This window comes from Cricetulus griseus, chromosome 2 (genome assembly GCF_003668045.3).
Source record: "Cricetulus griseus strain 17A/GY chromosome 2, alternate assembly CriGri-PICRH-1.0, whole genome shotgun sequence".
NCBI lineage: Eukaryota > Metazoa > Chordata > Mammalia > Rodentia > Cricetidae > Cricetulus > Cricetulus griseus.
The window spans coordinates 379166881-379191532 of record NC_048595.1 but is presented as its reverse complement, the minus strand read 5'-3'; the positions used below and the strand labels follow the sequence as shown (position 1 = coordinate 379191532).

Genomic DNA, 24652 nt, shown 5'->3' with positions numbered 1-24652 from the left:
TCCCTTCTCACTCCATGCTAGGATATTGACTGACTCCATCTTGCACAGGTCTTGTACAGGCAACCATAGCTGTTGTATGTTTATAAGGATAGCAGTCCCATCGGGTTCAGAAGACACTTTATCTCTAGTCCTCCACTTATGCCTCTTACTACCCTGTCCCCTCTTCCTCAATGGTTTCTCAGTCATGACAGGACCTCACTTCTTTGCAATCAAAGGGGTCTGAATAATAGTGTCTCATGCAGAGCTCTAACCCACCCTCCAAACAACTGAGGCTGAGTACCCTGCTTTCATGAGGATTAGTTTGGGAATGAGGCAAGACAAAGCCATGATGAATCCTCAGGAGCTGGGAGCCTGGAGGAGGGGGGCTAAGAAGGCTAGGGTTGGTAGTAGATGATGGATACTGGATTGCCCTATACTCTGCTAACCTTCAGAACTGCAGGGTAGAAGGGATGTCTATGCCCATCCACAGAGTATCCCAGATCCCAAAAGAGAATAATTGGACAACAGACCAAAGGATCCACCACCCTACAGGATCCAAATAATCGATTTTATTAGAGGCTCCGGGCCTAAACAGGTCACTCTCATGCCTTCTCTGACATGCCCTAAGCACTTTGGGCCTGTGGCCTACTTTTTAAGGCCACACTGTGTGAGAAAATGTCTCAAGTGCCTCATAAATCCAAACCTTTGTGAGTCTGCTGGATTTCTGGGTGCCCTATTTGACTTCCCAGGTGTCTCATGTTCCTGGTAACTCTCTGTCTTGGGAACCGGTACCCCTGTACAGCAATGCCCTGGTGGCTCAAGGTCCCTCTCCAAAGCAGTGGGGACTCTGGTGCTGTACTCCCTTGTATATGGGGCACTCACTTTAGAAAATGGGGTCGAACTCCTCAGGGTAAGAAAGGGGGCTGAGTGCTGGGGCTTAGCCGGCCGCGGCAACCATGGCATCTTGCTCAAGAATGTCATGCTCAGCCTGGCTGCAGCCGAGTGAACATTCTCTTTGAAGCTGGGGATATGTGCAGAACAGGGGAAAGGCGGCTGCCAGGCCCCTCTGCCCTCTACAGCTCCCATGCTTCCACTTCTCCAGTGTGGGGGCTGCTGGCATTTCAGTCTGGGGGGCTCAGAGGCTTCCCGGGGTATGCATTCCTTTTTCTGGTGGTTGTGGCCTTCTGTACAGGATGAGGCCCTCAGTCTGCTGGAAGCCCTGTGTTCTGCATGGGAGACTCCAGACCTGACCATTTTCCTGCCCCTGCTGCTCTCAGTGGAAAGCTCTTGGACCTGTCCTGGGCCACACCTGGACTCTGCTGTTGGCCTAGGATTCCTCGGAGCCGGAGCCGGAGCCGGAGCCGGAGCCGGGATCTTGGCCTTAGGCACCCCCTCTTGGATCTGTGGTTCTCTTGCTCCCCCTGGTGGTCTACTTCTCCTGGGTTTCTTAGGTGGCATGGAGCAGCCCATTGGCTGGACTTGGGTAGAAAGTTTTGAGCTTTTTCTTTCAAGAACTGCATGGCTTTGAGTCCTGCCTGTAGACTCGGGGCCTAACGGGAATCCGTGGGACTCACAATGCTGTTCCTGTTGCCTTTGGCGTTCCTGGTCTGTGCGTGGTCCAGGCAGCCTCACTCCAGCCCGAGGCAAAGGGCAAGATTCTAAGAAGTGAAAAAGCAAGTACGATTCCAGGATTCGTCGAGGGAGACCCCACCTCAGGTGTGCAATTCTCCTCTTCATGAGGGATTCCAGGAGCAGATGTTTACTCTTCTTGAGGGCTGGCCATTTGCACAGAGTGGTGAGGACAACGGGTTCACTTGCTGGAGCTCGGGTACTTTGGGAGACTTGGGGACACAGGAGAGAGGGAAAGACAGAGGATGCCTGAAATTGGGGGTGCTGGCATGTCAGGCTGGAAGCCTTTCCTGGGTCTACCCTTTTGTCCCTTTCTTGTTTTCTTTGAGAGACAGGTTGGGCCCTCTGGGAGCTTTCACTGACCCCACCTCTGTGCTTCGGGACAGGGACTGTGCCCTGGCTTCTTAGATGTTTTTTGGGATAGGGAACAGAGTCTACACCATTTCTAGCCACTGGCTGCTTGTGTCTAAAAATGGGAGAAGCAGGCTGGGCCAAGCTGTACTTCCTGTCTATGGGCCCCACTCTTGCAGAAGAGGCACCTTGGAAACTGGGCCTGACAGCATCCTTTCTTCTGACCTGGCCCTTGTCTCCTCTCCTCCGTGTATGAGACACTTCAGAATCCTCAACTCTGCATTTTCTCTGGGCCCCTACATCCTGGATTTCTGCATCAGCATCTCTACCCTTGCTCTGTATTTTTTGCCCCTGTGTCTGAATCTTTCCATCAGTTTCACACACTGACTGCCTCTGGCCCTCTCCCACCAAGGCTTGGGTCTGTGGGCCACCATCACCTGGGAAATTTCTCAAGTTTCTCTTCCCTTGTTTTTGAATTTCTACATCATTCCCATCTCTGAATTTTTGCTGGGTCTTCCACGCTAACAAGTAGGTCTTTCTATTAACTTTACTTAACACTCTCTGATTCTTTCTCCTGGCTTTCTGAGTCTTTCTACCATCCTCACTCCCAGTCTTGCTCCAGTTTGTCTTCTCCAGTGCCCCATTTGCTGAAGCCTTCCCTTCTCTAGTCTGTTCCCAGCGCCTCCACCTTGTAGAACGGCTCCCTCCAGCTTCAGTAAATTGTCCCCGGTTCTTGCTCCCGGTGCTCTGGGTCTTTACATCATCATCCCCAGGTTCTCTCAGACTTCTCTTCTCTGGGGCCTGAACTTCTTTTCCACCCTCATTCCCCATCAACTTCTGATTATTTAACTCTGGTGATTGGGTGTTTGTGCCCATGTCACTTCCTAACCAGCTCTGGCTTTCTTCCATGGCTGCCTTGATCTCTGTTTCTTGCTCTCCTCCAGGCCCTCTTGGGAGTCTCATCCCTTGTTTCACAACTTCTGCACCGTTCTCACCCCCAACCTTCTCTGCCTCCTTGCACCCTGCTGCACGGGTTGCACCGTCAATGTTTTTACTTGTTATTTCTTCACAGTTCTCTGCCTCAGATGTCTGCTTATTTATACTATCGTTGCCTCGAGTCTGTTCCTGATTCTTCCATTTTGGTATGTGAATCTTCTTATGAAATTCATTTCCTAACTGATCTTGATTTTCTTCCCCAAGTTTCTGGGTCCTTGCTTCATCCTTGCCTTTAGCCCCTCTCAGGTTTCTGTTCCCAAGTATAAGCTTCTCCATCCCACTTTCCTGTTCAGTCTTTGCCTCCTTCTTTATCCCTACTGGGTAAGTCTCCAGATCAGTTTTATCCCTTAGTTGACCCTGATTCTCAGCCTCAGGTGTCAGGTTACTTGTCCCATCACCTCCACGTTGTCTTCGGTCACTCTTCAGTGACTGAATTCCTGCACTGTGTTCCCCTCCAACCTGATTCTGATTTCCCCAACATGATATCTTGAGTTCCCTGTCAGCTGCAACCAGCATTAGTCTCTGGTTTCCCCACCATTGTGCCTGGAGCACAACCCAGTCCTCTTCTCTTATCTCCTTGAGCTTCATCCCCACCTGAGCTTCATGTCTTGACAGATTCTGGTCCTCTTTCTCAGATGCTTGTGTCTTCCTGGCGAATCCACTTCCAGTCTGTGCCCGCATCTCCCCCACTGGAGTCTGGACCTCATTCTGAGTTCTTATACGTCCCTGATTCTCCCACTCCAGGGCCTGGGTCTCTTCATTGTCCTCTTGTTTGACTTCTCTCAAGTTCTCCCTCCCAGATGTCTGCATTTTCACACCATCCTCTCTTCCAAATTGATCCTTGTTTCTTCCTTCCTCCGCCTCTCTCTCTGTACCAGTATTACCTCTGAACTGGTCTTGTGTCCCCTGATTTAGCATTTGGGGATTCTCACTATTTTTACTTCCAGTCCAGCTCTGCGTTTCTAATGCTTGGTCCTGGACCTCTGTCTTTTCCTTCCCTCTGGCTTCTTTCTCACTCTTCTTCCCCAGAGCCAGAGTCTCCGCAGCATCCTCCTGGTTCCCCCACTCTGATGTCTGAGTTGCCATGTCAGTTTTACATCTGAACTGTTCTTGGCAGTCTCCCATAGAAGCCTGGGTAGAAGAAGGATTCTTATCTCCAGGTTCCCTCTGGGTTTTCTTCAATACTTTCTCAGTTTGTTCTCTATCTTCAGTTCCCATTTGGTCTTGCTTCTCCCACCCTGGTATTGAGATCTCTCCATCAGTTTCCCTTACTGGTCTCTGGTTTCCACAGTCCAGTACCTTAGCCTCTTTATCGTTCTCTACTCCACAGTCTATTGGGAGAGAGCCTCCAGATGCTTGTATTTCTGAAGCAACCTCCCTTCTTCTCTCTCTCTTGTTTGTATATTGTGGGGTATCTTCACTATATTCTATGCCTACTATCTGGGTTTTACCCTGTGGTTCTAAGGGATCTTGTTGGCCATCCAGGAACTTCTTGGTGGATGGTTCCAATTGTTGGTTAAGAGGACCAGGCAGAAACCCTCTGAGGCAGAACTTTGACCTCCGAACTAAAGGGAAGTTTGGGGGAGAGATGGCTAAAGCTCTGGAGGTGGATCTGTACTTCAGGCTAATAGACTTTACTGGCATCAACTCCTCCTGGGAGGGAGCCAGCAGCTGTTCTATTCTTTGGCATATGTCCACGGAAGGGTGAGCCTGGCTATTGCTGGGACACCAGGGGACCTGCCATATATCCCAAGAATTGTCCTGAGGAAGAAGACAAGTGCTTGAAAAGGAAGAAGTACAAAAAATAGGCTCAGAAGGGGTGTGGACAACCCAAGGCAGATCTTGGCATGGGTTCTGTGGAGACAATAGATACCGGTTGGCCCATTGTTGTCTGAGGCTCTTCCTGTATCCCCATCTCTGCTTCTGTGTCCATTGTTGGACCGGAACATCCAGGTCCCTGATTTTTCCATGAGTAAAGAATTCAGGAATCACCCCAAAGAAAGTTTCACGTCTGGTGGATGACACTGCCCATCTCTGCGGTGGCACCTGTAAAATAAAGACTGAGAATCAAAGCTCTAGGATACAAATTATCTCCTAAATTCCCTACAGATCTGACTAAATATCCTACTACCTGGGTGAAGGTGCTTGTGCTAAGTGGGTAGGGGGACTTCCCCTAAGCAAACAACATTCATCCACCCAGAAAAACTGAAAGATTGCTCTGAGCCAGGCGCCATTCTGTATGCTGGGTATCAATGTGAATAAGACAAAGCCCCTGCTGGGACCTATATTCTAGACATAGAAAAGACAATAACCAAATATGTAACTGTCAGGCTAGGGACGTGGCTCAATTCGTAGAGTCTGTACCTAACATTGAAAGAATCCACTCCAATAATCTCTGCACTCAGAAAGTAGGCAAAGGCCGGACATTGGTGGCACAGGCCTTTAATCCCAGCACTTGGGAGGCAGATGCAGGCGGATCTCTGTGAGTTTGAGGCCAGCCTGGTCTACAGCTCCAGTGCCAGGATAGGCTCCAAAGCTACAGAAAGAAACCCTGTCTCAAAAAACCAAAAAAAAAAAAAAAAAACAACAACAACAAAAAAAAAAAAAACCAGGAGAATCAGAAATTCAAGGTCATCCTTGGCTACATAGCAATTTAGAGGCCAACCTGGGCTATATGAGACCCTACCTTAAACAAAAATCCATGTTAATACCCAAAAAGTAGTTAAATGTAAATAAATGCAACTGAGGGGATGGAGTTAACTCCAATAGAATAGTCAAAGAAGGCCTGTCAGAGGCAGGGACATCTGGCTGGGAAACTGAATGAAGTTGGGGGGAGTCGAGTGACATGAGTACCACAGGCATAGGGGACACCCTTAAGTGTCGAAACCCTGGGAACATGTCCATAGGAACAGCAAAGATGCTCAGTGAGAACTCAATGCTGTTCAGTGGCATAGCAGCAGAAGAGGGTAACAAGGAAGAAAGAGAAGGAGCACCCACATGATCAGAACGTAGCCATCAACAAGAAGAACCCTAGGAGATGAGATCAGAGACAGGTGCAGGCTAGATCCTCTCGGGCCTTGGAATTGAGGCAAAAGTTTTGGTTTTGTTGAGTTTTCTAGAGAGTGCACTCACAGGCAGCAGTATGGAGTTTTATGTAGCAGAGAGTTTTGATATGCTTTAACGTCTGTCTGTCTCACAAGCAGTGTTGGATGGAAGGTCAATGTAGAATACTTGTCATGTGATTTCATATAGGTCTGTACTATCAGCAATCAGCAGCTATGAGTGTACATTTTGGGGCTTCAGGCCTTCTTTTTTCCAGTGGGGGAATTTGAGCAGCAGGATCTTCTACTACTTGAGTCTCGGACTGGGTTTTTTGAGGAGTGGTCCTTTTGTTTGTTGCTGGGGCGGGGGGGGGGTGTTAAACAGAGTCCAGTACTCCTGATCAGCGTCATTTGTCCTGGGTGCTGGGATTACAGGCATAAACCATGCATGCTTTTCTTCCTCTCTTTCTTTCTTTCTTCATTCCTTCCTTCCTTCTTTCCTTTCTTTTGTTTTATTTATTTATTTTTATTTTGAAACAGGGTCTCTCTATGTAGCCCTGGCTGTCCTAGAACTTACTATATAGATCAGGCTGTCCTTGAACTCAGAGATTTTCATGCCTCTGCCTCCTGAGTGATGGGATTAAAGGGGTGTAGCCCATGCCCAGCCTCGTGCCTGGTTTTCATTGCTAGTGTTTGAAGCCAAGGCCTGCACAAGCTAAACAAACATTCTATCACTAATCAACACTCCTTACGTGATGGTCTATTTCTTTTATATTTCCCTTTGTATCTTTAAAAACAGAATTTGGGGGGGTTGGAGAGATGAGATGGCTCAGAGGTTAAAAGCACTGACTGTTCTTCCACAGGTCCTGAGTTCAATTCCCAGGTAACCACATGGTGGCTGACAACCATTCCTTATGAGATCTGGTGCCCTCTTCTGGTGTGCAGATATATTTGGAAGCAGAATGTTGTATACATAATAAATAAATAAAAGCTTTAAAAAAGAAAAAAACAAAACAAACAACAACAACAACAAAAACACAGAGTTTTGTAGCCCTGGTGGGCTGGAAACTAGATATGTAGACCAGGATGGCTTCAAACTTGGGACAGTCTCCCTGCCTCTGCCTCCTGAATGTTGAGATTACAGGCTTGTACCAACCACCACACACACAAGCCTATGTGTACAAGCCATAAGATAGGTGTGGTTAAAGGACAATTTGTGGGAATAGTTTTTCTTTCTACCATGCGGGTTCTGGGGATCAAAGTCAGGTCATCGGGCTTGGCAGCAATTACCTTATCCACTGAGTCATTCTGATCGCCCCTCTTAGTGTGGTTGTGTTTGGCTTGTAAAAGTTTGATGATTTATATGCTTGTAATTGTGTATATATATCATAACTTTTTTAAAAAAGAGAAAGGTTGTTACACCAGGCAGATGCAGACAGCTTTACTAGGGTCCAAAGCTACATGCTGCCTTTGTAGTATAATGAGGTCTCCAGAAGTCATCAGCTATGATGACTTATGGATTGCATGCAGGGCTCCTAAACCTTGCAAATGGATTGTGTGTGTGGAGTGAGGAACAGAGACGAGTCTGGAGTGACTCCTGGGTTTAAGGCCTAGGCGGTGACTGGACAGTGATTATATAGACCAGCCGAAACTCTTTAGTTCACCTTTGATACACAAGACACAGAACAGGGTCTACGTAGCAGTGACTAATGATTGTGATGCTAAGGAAGTGGCCCCTTTACCTTGGTGGCATTCCTCTTGCTGTTCCTGGAGACTCGGTACCAATACTGTTGGATCTGCCAGATCAGAAAGAGACAGAAGACAAGTAGATTACCACAGCACCGGGGATCCCTGCAACTTCGATCCTGGGGCAATAGGCCCCTTACTGGTTCCCACTCAGGGCCCTGGAATGGACCCACCACGGCACAGGCTCCCAGAAGTGGTAGCAACATGGCAAAGCTTAGATCAGGTAGATGGTGTTTGGGGGAGTGGGAAGGAAACACTGGTGTAGCTGACTCAGTCAGTTTGGGGTGGGGTACTCCTTACTTCATAGTACCCTGTCACTGAGGCCACCTCACAAAGGAGCCTGCTGCTGATGCACTTTCATTTCTAGCTAATAGATATGGCTAGCAGGCCCTGCCTGGGTAGAGGAAACCTCTCCTGGGCAGACTAGCCACAGACAAGAACTGGTGTGTTATGCCTCCGTGCGGTCAAATGGCTAAATAGCAGGCTGGGTATAAGTCAGACCTGCTCAGCTTTCCTGACCTTGGTTCCAGAGCCATCACCAAAGATAGTGAGGGAAGTCTCATCTATAACTGGGGTCCATAAACCTGTGCCCAGCCAGGCAGTGGTGGTGCACCCCTTTAATCCTAACGCTTGGGAGACAGAGACAGGAGGATCTCTGTGAGTTCTAGGACAGCCTGGTCTACACAGAGAGTTCCAGGACAGGCTCCAAAAGCTACAGAGTAACCCTGTCACCGGCAAGGTAGTGGCTGATAGATTAGGGTGATCCCTTGGCCCCTCATGAAAACAATGACTAGGCAGAGAACTTTTAATTAAGGAGCATTTGGACAAAGGAATAGATTTTAATGTTCTACAGCATAGCACGATAACTATGTATGATTGGTAAGGACTCATTGAATTTTTTGTTTCTTGGTTTTGAGACAGACCTTGCTAAATAGTTCAGGCTGTCCTCAAATTCACACTGATCTTCCTTCCTCAGACTGAGTGATGGGAATACAGGAATTCATTACCACATATCTAATTAAAGATTTTTTTTTCTTTGAGATAGGGTATCACTACTTAGCTCTAGCTGGTCTAGAACTCACTACACAAACCAGGCTGACTCTGAACTCAGAGATTTGCCTGCCTCTGGGGTGTTGGAATTAAAGGTGTGCACCACCACACCTAGCCTGAATAAGTAAAAGGACCCTAGGAGCAAAACTACCTAGGTCTGGCTCCATCATATCACATGAGGTACTGAAAGAACTGTATCTCGCTGGAGAGATGGCCCAGAGGTTAAGAGCACTGTCTGCTCTTCCAGAGGTCCTGAGTTCAGTTCCTGGCAACCACATGGTGGCTCACAACCACGGGAATAAAATCTGGTGCCCTCTGCTGGCGTGCAGGGCACATGCAGGCAGAAGACTGTATACTTCATAAAATCTTTAAAGAAAAAGAACTGTACCTCCAAATCATTCACTGTCCTCTCCTCCCTTCTCTCTCCTACACTTGCTTTTCTGAAGTTTCTGGCTTGGAAATCATTGTGTAACCCAGGCTGACCTCAAACTCACAACAATCCTCCTGTCTCAGCTTCCTAAATGCTGGGATTACAGGCACAAGTCACAAGGCCTTTGTTTTGTTAAGTAAAATAAATTCCATTTCTAGAGTTAAAGAATACAATAAGCCTTTCTGCTATGCTTTGTGAAGTCTTTACTTCTCTGAAACAGAGGTAACCTTGGAGGAGGAGGAGTTTAGGCAACAATACGGATGATGAAGTCACAGAACTGTCTACAGAAACGCTGGCCCTGAGAAAAGAGAACTTAGGGGAGAAAGAAGGCTGCAGGAGAGTGTGCTGGCCATCTCCACGTGTGCTCTGGTTTGAGTGAAGAGACTGTCTTCCTGCTTGACATGAATGATACAGTGATGTAACCTGCCCAATCATAGAAAAATCCATGTTCCTGGTAGCAAGTAACACATAGCAAACTTAATTTCTTTGAACCCTCTCCAAAAGTTTAAAAATAAATCTAAATCTTATAGCAAGGTTTTTCTAATGCCATCGATTTTAGACAAGGTGTAGTCCTGGCTGGCCTGGAACTCACTATGTAGAACAAACTGGCCCCGAACAGACATCCACCTGCCTCTGCCTCCCAAGTGCTGGAATTAAGAACACAAGCCACAGTTCTGTTCTCTCTTGTTGGAACAAGCAGTAGCATTAGAGGTATGTTCTTAGTGCTCTTTGGATGGAGAACACTGACAATACAATGAGATTAGGACTATTTGTTTTCAAGCTAGCTCCCCTTGGGTAAGTCCTACCAGACTCTTTGTCCAAAATCCTTTTTTGGTTGCCATCACCAAAGAACCCTAGTGAAACAAGCTCCTCCTTCAGGCCTGGCATGGTACCAGAAGAAATGGATTCAAAAGGGCCTGGGCAGAGCTCTCAGTGTGCTTGCAATGTTGGACACTGAATAAATATAAAGTCAACAGATGATTCAAACAGCAAATGTAAGAAGGCTATAATTTTATCTAGCAAGGACAATTACTTGGTTAAGGAATCAAGGTTCCAATGAAGAGGCACTAATAAAAATTAGCTGAACAAAGTAAATCACTTTGTATTATATTTCTTATCTTTTTTTATTGTGAGCCTAGCCTTTAATGGCTGAGCCATCTCTCTAGCCCAGTTATATTTCTATAATGAAATACCCAGGCAGGCTTCTTTGAAGAAGCTTATGGGCTGGAGAGATGGCTTAGGGCTTAAGCGCATTAACTGCTCTTCCAGAGGACACGGTTCAATTCCCAGCACCTACATGTCAGCTCATAACAGTCTGTAGTTCCAGTTCCAGGGGACAACACACCCATGGTAAAACACCAATGCACATAAAATAAAAATAAAATTAAAATTAAAAAAAGAAAAAGAGTTTGTTGGTTCATAGTTCTGAAGATACAAGGCTAAGGGTCCTCATCCACTCATCCACTCGTAGCTTTCTTGTTGGCAGAGAGAGGGTCAAGGTAGCCATAGTGGCTTATGCTTGTAATCCCAGTACTTGGCAGGCTGAGTAAGGATCACTGTGAATTTTGAGGCCAGGCTGGGCTACATAGTGAGTTCTAGGCCAGTGATCTACAGGGAGATCCTGTCTCCTATAAATAAATAAATAAATAAATAAATAAATAAATAAAACAAGCAAACAAACAAAAAATCCTGGGGTCTGGAGAGATGGCACGGCTTTTTTATTTTACTTTATTTATTTTTGGGTTTTCCAGACAAGGTTTCTCTGTAACTTTAGAACCTGTCCTGGAACTCGATCTGTAGACCAGGCTCCAGGCTGACCTTAGACCTCACAGAGAACCAACTGTCTCTGCCTCCTGAGTGCTGGGATTAAAGGTGTGTGCCACCAACGTCTCGCATGATGACTCAGCACTTAAGAGTATTTGCTGCAGCTGGGCAGTGATGGCATGCCTTTAATCCCAGTACTCGGGAGGCAGAGGCAGGTGGATTTCTGTGAGTTCGAGACCAGCCTGGTCTACAAGAGCTAGTTCCAGGACAGCCTCCAAAGCCACAGAGAAACCCTGTCTCCAAAATAAAATAAAATAAAAGAGTACTTGCTGCTCTTGAACAGGACCTGGGTTGGGTTCCCAGCACCACATGCCACCACGAGAATCTTTAATCCCAGTATTCAGAAGGCAGGGGCAGGTGGATCTCTATCAGTTCAAGTCAGTCTGGTCTACATAGTGACTTCTAGAGCTCCACAGTGAGTTCCAAGCCAGCCAGGGCTACATAATGAGACTCTGTCTCAAAAACAAACAAAATACCTAAAATAAGATGAATAAATTAATCTATCAGGATCCAGTCATGAAGGCTCTACTCTGATCTAGTGATTAACCTAATCCTAATTACTTCCCAAGGAACCCACTTTTAAACCCTAAATTCAGATTGTAACCCACCCTCTTAGTAATATTTTTGTTTTGTTTTTCTGAGACAAGTCTGGCCCAGGCTGGTCTCAAATTCATTAGGATGAATGAGGAAGACTGACTTCTGAACGTCTTTCTTCCACCTCCTGAGTGCTGTAATGATAAGTATAGAACATTGACGACTCCTACCAACATGATTTTTTAAAATATTTATTTATTTGTTTACTTATTTATTTATTTATTATGCATACAGTGTTCTCCCCAAGTCAGAAGAGGGCATCAGGTCACATTATAGATGGTTGTGAGCTACCATGTGGTTGCTGGGAATTGAACTCAGGACCTCTGGAAGAGTAGCCAGTGCTTAACTGAGCCATCTCTCCAGACCCTATCAACATGATTTTAAGAATCAAATTTCTGTATAAATTCAGGAAAATAAGTCATATTCAAACCATAGCATATTCTGAAGAAGACAGTGATCGACAGGAATGGAGAATAAATTGGTATGTGCTCAGTAAAGCAAAAGGTAGGTAGGACTATAGCCTGAGGGCAGGAGACAGAATACTGGTGGATGAAAGACCGGACACGGCAAGTATTTAGGACAAATTTCTAAAATAAATTGGTCTACAGAATATGTCAGCAGTTATTTGGTTGTTAACAAAATAAACAACAAAAAAGGACAAGATAATTCTGAAAAAAAAAAACTAGGGAATAAATTAACTAGAAAATTAAGTATGGTGTACTGACTCACTACTCATGGTCATAAAAATACCATGTCCTGCCATGAGTGGTAGCACAAATGCCTATCATTCCAGCACTTTAGATGTGGGGGCAAGAGAATCAGGAGTTTAAAGAACATCAGGAGCTCATCTTTGGAGCAAGTTCACGGGCAGCCTGGGAAACATAAGCTTCAATCTAAAACAAAGCATCCAAAATTAGAGAGAGAGAGAGAGGGAGGGAGAGAGAGAGAGAGAGAGAGAGGGAGGGAGAGAGATTTCCTTTGGTATTGTAGCCTCTGGTGAGGTATCCATGCTACTGTACACAACTCTAATGAAACCCACTGGAGTCATAATAAAGAAAAATGATGCACACCTTTAATCCCAGCACTCGGGAGGCAGAGGCAGGTGGATCTCTGTGAGTTCGAGGCCAGCCTGGTCTCCAGAGTGATTGCCAGGATAGGCTCTAAAGCTACACAGAGAAACCCTGTCTCGAAAAACCAAAAAAAAAAAAAAAAAAAAAAAAAAAAAAAAAAAAAAAAAATGTTATTCCTACAGAGAAAGCAAGGCATGGGGAGGAAGAAATGTAGAGCCTTCTAGAGGCTGCTTTGGACATGGTCAAGAAGGGCACTGGGTCAGACAGAGTCCCAACAAAAGAGGAAATAGGGGATCAGGTTTATGCCCAAGATGCAGGAGAGGAAAGGAGCCACAGACTATCTACAGCAGGCCAGGTGGCATAAGGCAAGGAAGGCCAAGGTCAAAACTTGGGAAACTTGCAGCCTTGGGAGATGTCACCATGGCTGATGCCCAGCCAAATGTATAAAAAATGCTATTAATACAGCCTGTCAGGAACTGTTTTGAGACCTTATGGGGAAGAAAGGGCAACATATTTAAGTTTAGATCAGTTCAAATTTTGGATGCTCATATTTCAAGGATTGGCTATAGCTACTGTGTTAGGAGAAATTTCAATTAAGAATTTTTTCTTTTCAACAAACTGATCATAACCCAGGCAAAAGGAGAAATGTGAGATGTATGCAAGTTATGAATGTTCGGTGTGGCCACACCTGGATGCATGATAAGATTGTGAATTTGTGAATGTGGAAGAAAGGAACTGCCTAAACTACCTTGGATATGATTAGAGAGATACTTACATTGCCTAGGATATGGTTAAAAAACTACCAAAATTGCTTTAAATATAGTCAAGAATAGCATCTAGACAGTAGTCAATGTCTTAACAGGAAAAATTAATGATTTGAGCCCTAGAAGATAGTCAATTAAAAAGACAGCAAAAGCCTATAGAGTTAACTTAGGGGCACGGGGAATCTATGGATGATTCTGTAAAATTTGGCAGAGGAGAGGATACAGAGCCTCCTAAATTTTATGGCTAAAAAAGAAAATCTAGAAAGTAAAAGATGATAGGTGATTTTAAAAACGGGTTTGTAAGAAGCCTCAGGAGACAGCTGCCCTGTTAGATTCACAGCCTGAATGTGTCTTTGTAAATGCAAATTAGGCTGGGTCAGGTAAGATGCAGATGGGTCCTTATCAGCTTCAAAGGTTAGAGTAGAAAAGGCTGCTCAGAAACTTTAAGTAAATCTCAAAAATTGTTTGGGACATATGTTGTATTCTAAAGAAATTAAGGCTTAATAAAGATAACAATTACAAAGGATAGTTTACAATCTTTGAGTGAGGTTTTTTTTTTTTGAGTTGTTAGAAAATATTCAATGATTCCCTTTTTGGGAATCTAATGATGATTTAAAACCTTTAAATAAGATTCTCTAAGGAGGTAATGATCCCAGTATACCCAGACAGCTAACTAAGAAGGTAAGCAAGTCCTTCTATAACTAGAGGAGTGGATACAGCATCAACAGATATATTATATTGACTATGCAAAACAACTGCAGGCTTACGTGCTCCCAACAAAGCATAATCCTGTTCTATGGCAGGAGGAACCATTACCGTGGTTACACCTACCTGTCTCCCCAGCTAAAGTATTAAACCCTTATTTTAAAGCAGTAACCTGCTTGATGCAGAAGTGCCGTGTGGAGTTAGGAAGTATTCGGCAGAGAGGTCAACAGGAGGAGAGACGGTTGAGAGAGATCTACTGATAGGGTCTAGGAAGATGGGAGAGAAATGATCTCGGGGTCAGGGAAGAATGGTTAGATTACAGCCAGGAAGATGCTGAATAAAGGACAGACTCCAGCTTTGCAGCATGGAACTGAGAGCTCTCTAAAGATGACAAGATGCCTGTGTCTGGTCTTTATCGCTGTTGGGTTGCTAAGAATTTCCAAGTCCACGCTCCCCCACTCAGGCAGAACCTCATGGCTTCCATGGTTTGGGGCTGAGACATGCCGGGTGACGACACAAATACATGGCTAAACAGGCCTGTTGTGGGATAATCGTTTTGTATACTGTGAAGATGTGTCACTGTTTTACCTTGGCACCTTCTGATTGATATAATAAAGAGCTGAATGGCTAATAGGCAGGAGGGGATAGGTGGCACTTCCAAGAGGACAGAGGAACTCTAGGAAGAAGAGAGGCAGAATTCACCAGTGAGACATGGGAAGCTGAAAATACATGAAAGACCCCCAAAGAGGTACTTTCGTAGGAGGAGACCCCCGTACTCAGGAACCAACGAGACCACGATCTTGGATGCAAAACCGCAAGAGGCTTTATTTAGGAGACGGGTACCCGGACGACTTAGCTTTTCTGAGGCCAAGCGCCCCGAGCCAAGGGAGAGGTGCCTTTTTATAGAAAAAAACGCAAGCGAGGAACAGGGATTCTATTGGATGGTTCAAATGAGGCACAGAGCCATTCCAGATCAGCATATTCTCAAGGTCTGGTGTCTGGTACCACAGACTTGATTCCTCCCTCCGCGCCCAGGTGGATGAAGGTTCCCCATGGGGGGGGCGTGGGGGCGGGGGGGGTGCCCTTTCCCCGCTCGGCCCCAGCCCCGGGGCGCGGTGCCAGGCGGGTGGGCCTGGGTCGCGGCCCCGCCTGGGTGAACCGGCTTGGGAGGGAAGACGGCAGCCGGGCGTGCGGCGGGGGAAGTGGAGGCCGGCGGGGGCAGGGACAGCGGGATGAGGGGGAAGCAGGGCGGCTCCGCGGCAGCTCGCAGCTCCCGGACAAGCAGCATCGCCCGCGCTGCACTCTCCAGCCCCCATCCTTCCCAGCCCATCCCGGCTGCTCCAGAGAGAACACCCAGCATCGGCATAGGCGGGGGGAGACAGAGAGGCAGCGGACCTTTCATACAGTATGGAGGAGCAGTAACGAGCCACATAGCAGAATGTAGAATAATATAAACAGGCTAATTTAAGTTACAACCGATAGTTGGGAACAAGCCTAAACTAAGGCCAAGCTATCATACTTAAGAAGTTTCCATGTCATTTTTGGGGAGCTGGCAGTCCAAAGAAAGTCAGACTACACAAGCCTATAATCCCAGCACTCAGGAGGCAGAGGCAAGTGGATCTCTGTGAGTTCAGAGACAGATTGAGCTACCTATGGGGTTTCCCTGCAAGGCAGAGCAGGTAGCTGATCACTATTCACTGTAGAAGGAATCAAAGGTGGAAGGAGGACTGCTACAAGTTCAAACCAGCTCCAGCTAGAGTGTGGTCCTATGTCAAAAAATAAACCAAGCTGGGTGTTGGTGGCGCATGCCTTTAATCCCAACACTCGGGAGGCAGAGGCAGGCAGATTTCTGTGAGATGGAGTCTAGCCTGGTCTACAGATGGAGTTCCAGGACAACCTCCTGGACCAGTACAGAGAAACCCTGTCTCCAAAAACAAACAAACAAAACAAAACAACAACAAAAACCAAACCAAACCAACTAGCTCATTATGTATATTAACATATCCAAATAAGAGAAAATAAATAAAATTAAAATAACAAAACCATCAGTCACTACTAGGGAGGTATCTGTGAGGTTGTGAGCTAGGATAAATAACTGTAAATTTTCATAAAGCACATCTAAGATGTAAACAATAAGGTCATACCTATGACTATGAATTGGAATACATAGATTTCATTCCCCCTAACAGTGGAGGGTGACAGTATCAAATAAGTCAGAGGTATAAAACAGCATCCAACAGAGATGAGGAGCAGAGTCCATGTCAGGCAATCAGTAGGCATTCTTTGGAATTGTTTGGAGATTTTTTTTTAAGATTTTATTTACTTATTTATGATGTATACAACATTCTGCTTCCATATACATCTGCACACCAGAAGAGGGCACCAGATCTTATAACAGATGGTTGTGAGCCACCATGTGGTTGCTGAGAATTGAACTCAGGACCTCTGGAAGAGCAGTCGGAACTCTTAACCGCTGAGCCATCTCTCCAGCGCCTGGAGATGGTTTTGTTTTGTTTCCTTTTAACAAGACTTATCATACTTGCACAAGATAACGTTTGGTGTTTGGAATGAAGGATCTAATTTGATATTCACTCTTATTATTGTTGTTGTTATCATTTTATTTACTTGGTTTTCTGAGACAGGGTTTCTCCTTGTAGCCCTGGATGTTCTAGAACTCACTCTGTAGACCAGGCTGGCTTGGAACTCAGAGATCTACCGGCCTCTGCCTCCAGAGTGCTGGGATTAAAGGAGTGAGGCATCACCACCCAGCTCTATATTCACTCTCTCTCTCTCTCTCTTTTTAAAGGGATTTATTTATTTATTTCATGTGTATGAGTGTTTGCCCGAATGTAAGTCAGGTAGAAGAAAGCGTTGGATTCCCCAGAACTGGAGTCACAAACAGATGTTAGTTGCCATGTGGGAGCTGGGAATAGAATCCTATAGAAGAGCAACCAGTGCTCTTAACCAGTGAACTATCTCTCCAGACTCAGTAAATGTTCACTCTTATAGGCAGTTTGAATCCTTCCGGTTGCCTAACCCCCTAGCAGTGCTCAAGGAGCCACATACAGTGAAAATAACCCAGGTCAATATCTAAAATCTTAAGGTCCAGTTTTAGCTTTGCCACTATTTCACTCCATGGTGGGCAGGCTTTCCTTTTTCGACATCTGTTCTCTATCTATAAAAATGAGAAACTCTTTGGCTTAACCAGAGATTAAGACTTTAGTAAATGCTGAAATAAAACTATTGACCAGTTTAAAAAAAAATGAGAAACTCTTTTGCATGGTTCTTAAAGATCTCAAGTCTCAACTTCTACATCTCTGAAGCAATGAACTGGAATTGGCTCTGAATGGTGTGGTCCCAAATGTGTGTGGCACCATGTTGAAAAAAAAATGAGGGGCCATGGGGATCACTGAGGACCTCGAGGGACAAGTACTAGACATGCATTTATCTTTTAATAGTGGAGTTTTAGTGAGGCATTAAGAAAGGGAAAAGCATGCCGGGTGGTGGTGAACCACGCCTTCAGTCCCAGTCCTTGGGAGACACAAGCAGGTGGATTTCTGTTAGAGGCCAGCCTGGTCTACAAAGAGAGTTCTGGAACAGCCAGAGCTGTTACACAGAGGAAACCCTGTTTCAAAGAAAAAGAAAGGGGGTGGGGGTGGGGGAGTAAGATGCTGGGCAGAAGAAAGTAGGTGTGTTATTAAAAGACTCCAAACACAACCTTACTGTCATTCATCGATTAACCTCCTACTGCAAACCTACTGCAGACATCACCTATGTGGACTCTAACTCCACACCCCACCAGAAGCATTCATGAGGCAGATCTCAAAAGGAAGAAAATATTTGCTTGTAATTTGTCTTAACCCTGAGGGGTTAGACAGGTGAGTTTTGTTTTGTTTTCTTGAGGAGGAAGACAAGGTCTCATGTAACCCAAGGCTGGCCTCGAACTGATTCTCTGCCTCATTTTTCAAGTACTAGGGTGACAGGCAGGACAACAGCCCAGGCCTGAGAAGACGATTTTCAAAGTGTACACAATATGCTCAAACAAGTACCAGGCAATGGCAGAGCGGAGGTGGCGCACACCTTTAATCCCAGCGCTCCGGAGGCAGAGGCAGGCGGATCTCTGTGAGGCCAGCCTGCTCTACAGAGCGAGTACCAGTGTAAGAACAAAACACCTGGATGACCCTAACCCCGCCCCCTAACAACCCAGGCACTCACTCACCCACCATGCCTTTCGACCTTTGCCCTACTGCGCATATGCAACCTTCCCTTTAAAAGGTCCTGCCCCACACCCCTCGCTTTTTTTCTCTCGGCTCCCCTAGGGTTGGCTGACTGCCCATCCCCCCTTCTCCCCTTTCTGGTAAATAAACTCCACGTGGATTGTTGTTCCTTTCCTTATTAGCAGCTGCAGCTTAAACAAAAGAATAACAACCAGGATAGGCTCCAAAGCTACACAGAGAAACACTGTCTCGAAAAACAAACAAACACAGAAACAAACAAAAAAGGGGTGGGGTGGGGTGGAAGGCACTGAAATGGTGACCCCTGAAACCCTTTGTATTGTGTGTCACTTTGTATTGGTGTGTCACTTTCCGAATGTTTAATTCAGTTTTGGCAAATCAGTCACGCTAGGATGCTAATAAAACCAGTAAAACACGTTCCCCAGTAAAACACCCAAAAACGATTTCTTTTTCTTTCTTTCTTGAACTCAGAGACCTGCCTCCGCTGGGATTAAAGGCATGTGCCACCCCCGCCCTGTTCAAAGATGATTTCAGCCCTGGCTCCCTGTGAGAAGGGGGCCGGGGCGACGTCACTGCGCGCTCCGAGCGACCTCACTTCCGCTTCCTCCCGCGCAGGAAGAGACTTCCGCTGTTCTTTCCGCGCGGCGTTTCGTTCTGTCTGAGGTGGGCTGTTCTCGGATCGCGGCGAGGCCGGCGCACCGCAGCCATGGTGAGTGAGCGCGTGGGGCCGCGGGAAGCGGGAGCCGCGGGAAGCGGGAGCCGCGGGCTTCTGCTCGCCCCGTCTGGGGGAGGCGAAGCGCGCGCGCCGTGCCCCCAGGCCCGCGGTGGCGGACCTCGGGTTCCCGGCTTGGACCGCGGGCGGCCGCGGCGTGGTCACGGGCGGCAGAGTCGAGAGCTCGGCCGGCCGGCGGGAGCGACGGGATCCCAGCGGCCCGGCCGGCTTTGCAGCGGTGGGCGTGGCCAGCGGGAGGCATGCGCAGCGTGGGAAGATGACCGCCCCACGTGGAACGGAGGGGCTTTACCAAAAACTCTGTCTCCGGTCTCTTCCCTTTATTCTTTTTTCTTTTCAAACAATCTCTAGAAGATGGCGTGAAATCACGGAGTGGTCAGATACTACCCACCCCTTCCCCACGCCCGGGAGAGTGGCTCCGTGGGGTCTGCATCTGCTGCCCGTCCGGAACTAACGCGGCTTAGGGAATTCATGGACTTTTTTGAGGCACTCAGTATGTAGCCCTGGTTGGTTTGAAACTCGCTACGTAAACCAGGCTGGACTCGAACTCTCAGATCTCCCTGACTCTGCCTCCGGAGTAAAGGCGTGTGTCCTCACGATTAATGATTTTTTTTTTTTTTAAATTTGGGAGTCAGGGGAATGTGGAGTGTTGGCTGGAGGCTCAGGAAAGACCCCTACCCTGAGACCGACGCCTCAGAAATTGAGGTTCTGGTAGCAACACGTGTGACGATAACGCTTGCTCGTCTACACTTTAATATGGCAGAGAGAGGGTTCCGAATCGCGTTCCCTGTTGTAACTAGTTGGGATTGGAACTTGGTAAGGAGGAAAAAGTTTGGCCGAGCCCTTTGTGTGTAGTGAGTTATTCAAGCACTTTGGCTCTCTGCTTTGATGACTTCCTTGCCCCCACCTCCAAGGTTTAATAACTGGCTGCGCCTCTGGTTTGAGGAAGCCTCTAAACCAGTGCTGATCTAGTGGAACGTTTTGAAATCCGATGTTCAACCGGTGCTCTCAGGTTGAACTTCGCAGCAGTTTGCATTGGCTGTGACATGGGGATAATTACTTAGTTATGATACTTGCAGTGCAATCACACCTTAAGGACCGGTGCTATTTGGTTATGGATTGGAGATCCTCCTGCCTCAGCCTCCAGAGTGCCGGGATTACAGATATGTGCCACTACACCAAAGCTAGTCGGACGTTGTTACGTTATATGTGGCTATATTTGCTAAGTCAAAATCAAGCATGTTTGACTGTCCGGTATGAGGAGACCAATTTGATCAAGCTAGGGATTCAAGTTGGCTAGTCCGGGCTGTGTAGCAAGCCTTGTCTCGAAAAAGGTGTGGGTTGATAACAACAGGTCACTGCTTGGCTAGCATGCTCAAGATCTTGAATTCAGTTGCATCACAAAAACATGAAATTAAGTGGTCTAACTTTTGAATTGTTTTCTAACGTTTGAGAACGTGGAGGTAAAGCTCGGCATGCACTTGGCGTTTCAATTACTTGAAAGTATGGTTTGATTGAGCCCAGGAATTCAGGGACAGGTTATGCAACCCAGCAAGTTGGGAGAGGGGGGTAGATAAATAAATAAATCTAAACCTGCGGATGGAAAAATAGTGAAAAACAATAATAAATCCAAAGAGAGGAAAGAAACTGGACACCACAACACAGGATGAAGATATGAACCCACTATTTAAGAGTATAGAGTCTAAATGCTGCAGTTCTGCATGCCCTAAAGTGCATTTGTTTCAAGTAGCATTCAGTAGTTTTTCTTTTTTAGTCTTTTGAGGCAGGTTGACTATGTCCCTGGCCATCATCAAACTTGGTAGCTAATAATAGTAGATAAGGAAACCTGTTGAGGTATGTATGTGTCCTTTTCCTTACAAGTTAATCCCTCCCGAGTCTAAACAACCACACACATACTTTTTGTCTGCTTGCTTGCTTGCTTACTTGTTTTGAAAGTCTTGTGTAGTCCTAGCTGGCCTGGAACTCAGTCTATAAAACAGCCTGGCCCCAAACTTAGAGAGATCTACCTGCCTCTGCCTCCTGAGTGCTGGAATTAAAGGCAGTATACTGCCAACACTGCACATTGTGTTGGGTATGGGTTTGCATGTAGGGTCAGAAGGCAAGTTGGAGAAGTCTATTCTCTCCACCATGTAGACTCTGGGAATCAAATTCAAGTGGAGGCTCTGTAGCTTTGGAGCCTATCCTGGAACTGGCCTCAAATTCACGAAGATCCACCTGGGGGGGGGGGTTGGGGTGTGTTTGCTCTTGGCCTTGAATATTAGAGTGGTCAGGCCTGCATTAATGTGTTCTGTCTGTACTTAGTTGGTTTCTTTGTTTCATTGCTCCAGGCTGTTTTTGAAATTGGATGTCTGTCCCTAAAATAGAGGGGTAGGGAGGTATGACTGCGTATATCGGAGCTGGTCATTGTCTTGGTTGTTGTTAAATATTTTGTGATTTATCTGAAACACCTGGTCCATCTTGATTCTGTTTCCTTATAGACAGAGGCTGATGTAAATCCGAAGGCCTATCCCCTGGCAGATGCTCACCTCACCAAGAAGCTGCTGGACCTTGTTCAGCAGTCCTGTAACTATAAGCAGCTTCGGAAAGGAGCCAATGAAGGTAAGACAACCAATCACAGGGTGATGCTAGCGTACTAAATGTCCCTGTTTTCAACTGGGGTCTCCTGGACTTTAGTTTGTGGGGACAAACTCCCCAACCGGAGCAGTCCTCTTACCTCAACCTCCTAAAATAGTTGGGCTAACTGCCCCCTAGAAGTTCTTTACTGGGGGCTGGAGAGATGGCTCACAGGATAAGAGCACTGGCTGCTCTGCCAGAGGTCCTGAGTTCAATTCCCAGTAATGGTGGCTCACAACCATCTGTTATGAGATCTGGTGCCCTCTTCTGGTTTGCAGATATAAACAGAAGCAGAATGTTGTATACATAATAAATAAATAAAATCTTTAAAAAAAAAAAAAAAAAAAAAAAAACTTCTTTACTGACCGATGAAAGACGACACATTTGGCATTAGATGCTAAAGTTTTGTGTGGTTAGGATGTAGAGTCATTGGTGCTTAATAGTTTGGTGTATTTGCCTTTTCTCTCTGAATATATAAATGTATTTTTTTTTTTATGTTTGTGGAGCCATTTGGAAAACAGTTGTATTGAGTTGTTGAGTGAGTTAATTTTTCATGGCATTTCTGCCTAGAGAAAAGCCAAGTAGTTTTAGTAGAACTTTTTTGCTTTTAAAGCTATTAATTGTAATGCCATGTTTGAGATTTTAGGGAAACCCTGAAAAAATTAGTATCTTTTACCTATGTTGTTTGGCAGAAAGCAAAGCAAACATGTTCTGTTGTGTCCTCCATTATTAGAGATCACGTGGTGAAGGAAGGTATGGGCTACACATGAAAGACAGGCTGTGGAGAGAATGGGGTGTGTAGCTGTGTAAGGATCTTTTTGTATTGAGTCACCTCAGAAAGTGAAGTTTGAGCAGAGAACTGAGGCCTTGGTGACAGGTTAAAACTGTAGAAGCATTACTTGGTGCTGGTAGATCCTTATGCTGAGTGGGTGAGGACATTGGGGATTAAGTAACTGGTGAGGGTTTGGATACCTTATTACATTTCAGGGCTGCTCCAGGCAGAAAATTGCTTTTCCCCCACCCCTCCTTTTTGAGACAGGGTCTCCTCATTATGTTGACCAGGCTGGCCTCAAACTTGGAGATCTGCCTCCCAACTGCTGAGATTAAAGGCGTGTGCCACCCCACTTGGCTTGTTCCTAAGCATTTTGCCCACTTCCTTATTTGTTATTTTTCCTTGCTTTGCTGTGGCTTTTCTGCCCCAGCCCCATGTCATCTGTTGGCTTCATATCCTGTCTCAACAGCAACCAAAACCCTCAACAGGGGCATCTCTGAGTTCATTGTGATGGCAGCAGACGCTGAGCCCTTGGAGATCATCCTGCACCTCCCACTGCTGTGTGAAGACAAGAATGTCCCCTATGTATTTGTGCGCTCCAAGCAGGCCCTAGGACGGGCCTGTGGGGTATCCAGACCTGTCATCGCCTGTTCTGTTACCATCAAAGAAGGCTCTCAGTTAAAGCAGCAGATCCAGTCCATTCAGCAGTCCATTGAGAGGCTCTTGGTGTAGGCCTGTGGCCTCTGCCCTTTCCTGTCTGTTCCCACCCTACTTGTGTATCATATTGTCTGTTAGCATGTAAGGTTTTCAGCCACTTTCTATTATAAATATTGTACTACATCTGTTTTTTGTATTTTTATTGTCTTACAGGGTTGTTTTATCCCCATCTCATCCTCTCTTCTACCATTTTTTAAATCTTCCTTTTAAAAAAAAAAAAAGGAAAGAAAGAAAGGATACCTAAGACAGGTGAGAGGCAGAATGTCACTGTTTTACAACAGGAAACACTTAAGCCAGGGATAGTATCTACTTTCAGCTGCAAACTCATTCCTCTATGCAGGGTAAGATGATGGTAACACTGGTCCCTTTTCATACAAAATCTCCATAAATGTTACCATGATGGTGGTCCTGCCCACCACCATTTGAAGAGGAAGTTTGATACTGTTAAGCCTATGTCTAAGTGCCGTTTATTAATGTTTGTGTGTTTTTGATGTGTGTAACCTTTTATTCTCACCCCGTTCCCTACTGAGGGTATCAAGGCAGTAACACTCCAAAGGGGGATGGTATGCAGACTCAGGCAGCCTGGGTGAGTTTGACTGCTTGGATCTTTAAGAGTAGCAAAGACAAAATGGTCAATTCATGCTGGAATAAAGGATTTTGGGGCTGGAGCTTATAGCAGAGACAATGCTATCAGGAACATTCTGTCCTTGGTTGAATGGGGATTGCTTGTGAAACTGTTTGACACTCACTTTGGGAGCCCTTGGTCCTTCTCCTCCCACAACATGGGTCAAATGTATTCTCTATCACATGAAGAGTGAAAATAATGTTCATTCTTGAACATACTAATAAAGAAATATGTTCATATTTCATTTTAAATGAAATGTGACAGCAGTGCCTGATTTTTAGTTTTATCAGCTAATATTTGGAATATGCTTAGCATTTCTAGAGCAGTTGTAACATTGGGTGGGGGACCATTGAGAAATGTTCTGGGTATGTAGACCAGACTGGCCTGAATTCTCTAGAGATCCCCAGCCTCCACCTCCCATGCTGTAATTACAGACAGGTATGCACTACCACCCCTGGTTTATTGTATTTTGTTTTGATGTGTGCTGGTGTTGGATCAAGCCCAGGGCTTCTGAAGTACTCTATTACTGCCCCCAGTCCAGCTGTTGTTTCACTAGGTGCTACATGCTAAGTAGCAAGCACACACCTACCACTGAACTACACCTCCAGCCTTAATTCTTCACTCTAAGGCCATGTAGAACCAGGTGGTGGTGGCATACATCTTTAATCCCAACACTCTGGAGGCACTGACAGGCCTGGTCTACACAGAAACCCTGTCTCAAGGAGGGGGAAAAAAAAGAAGAAGAAAAAGACTGGCTAGA

General features: G+C 45.9%; 2 protein-coding genes across 3 annotated transcripts; one reads left to right on the top strand and one right to left on the bottom strand.

Moving 5' to 3' along the window:
• Nucleotides 1-528: 528 nt before the first annotated feature.
• Nucleotides 529-19527, bottom strand: LOC100761980. 2 transcript variants are annotated; one of them, XM_035440786.1, is made up of 3 exons: nt 19005-19527; nt 7739-7792; nt 529-5001 (listed from the first exon to the last, which is right to left on the bottom strand). In XM_035440786.1, exons 1-3 carry the CDS (start codon nt 19386-19388, stop codon nt 625-627), a joined length of 4815 nt encoding a protein of 1604 aa, XP_035296677.1. In that variant the 5' UTR covers nt 19389-19527; the 3' UTR covers nt 529-624. The 2 variants fall into 2 exon arrangements, with proteins under 2 accessions (XP_035296677.1, XP_027259910.1); XM_027404109.2 differs by lacking the exon at nt 19005-19527 and having other exon boundaries at nt 7739-7972.
• LOC100771351 (small nuclear ribonucleoprotein 13) lies at nt 19003-23390 on the top strand. The gene is made up of 3 exons (XM_027404108.2): nt 19003-19123; nt 21643-21763; nt 23020-23390. The coding sequence occupies exons 1-3, from the start codon at nt 19121-19123 to the stop codon at nt 23280-23282; spliced, it is 387 nt and encodes a 128-aa protein (XP_027259909.1). The 5' UTR covers nt 19003-19120; the 3' UTR covers nt 23283-23390.
• Nucleotides 23391-24652: the final 1262 nt, after the last annotated feature.

Bases quoted from the DNA above. Each gene is read 5' to 3' on its own strand.
- LOC100771351 (XM_027404108.2), top strand. The intron at 21,764-23,019 runs GTAAGACAACCA...CTGTCTCAACAG, and splicing joins TCGGAAAGGAGCCAATGAAG to CAACCAAAACCCTCAACAGG.
- LOC100761980 (XM_035440786.1), bottom strand. From the start codon at position 19,388: ATGCCTCCCGCTGGCCACGCCCACCGCTGCAAAGCCGGCCGGGCCGCT. The intron at 7,793-19,004 runs GTCGCTCGGAGC...CTGATCTGGCAG, and splicing joins CGGGAGGAAGCGGAAGTGAG to ATCCAACAGTATTGGTACCG. The intron at 5,002-7,738 runs GTAAAGGGGCCA...TTTATTTTACAG, and splicing joins GCAAGAGGAATGCCACCAAG to GTGCCACCGCAGAGATGGGC.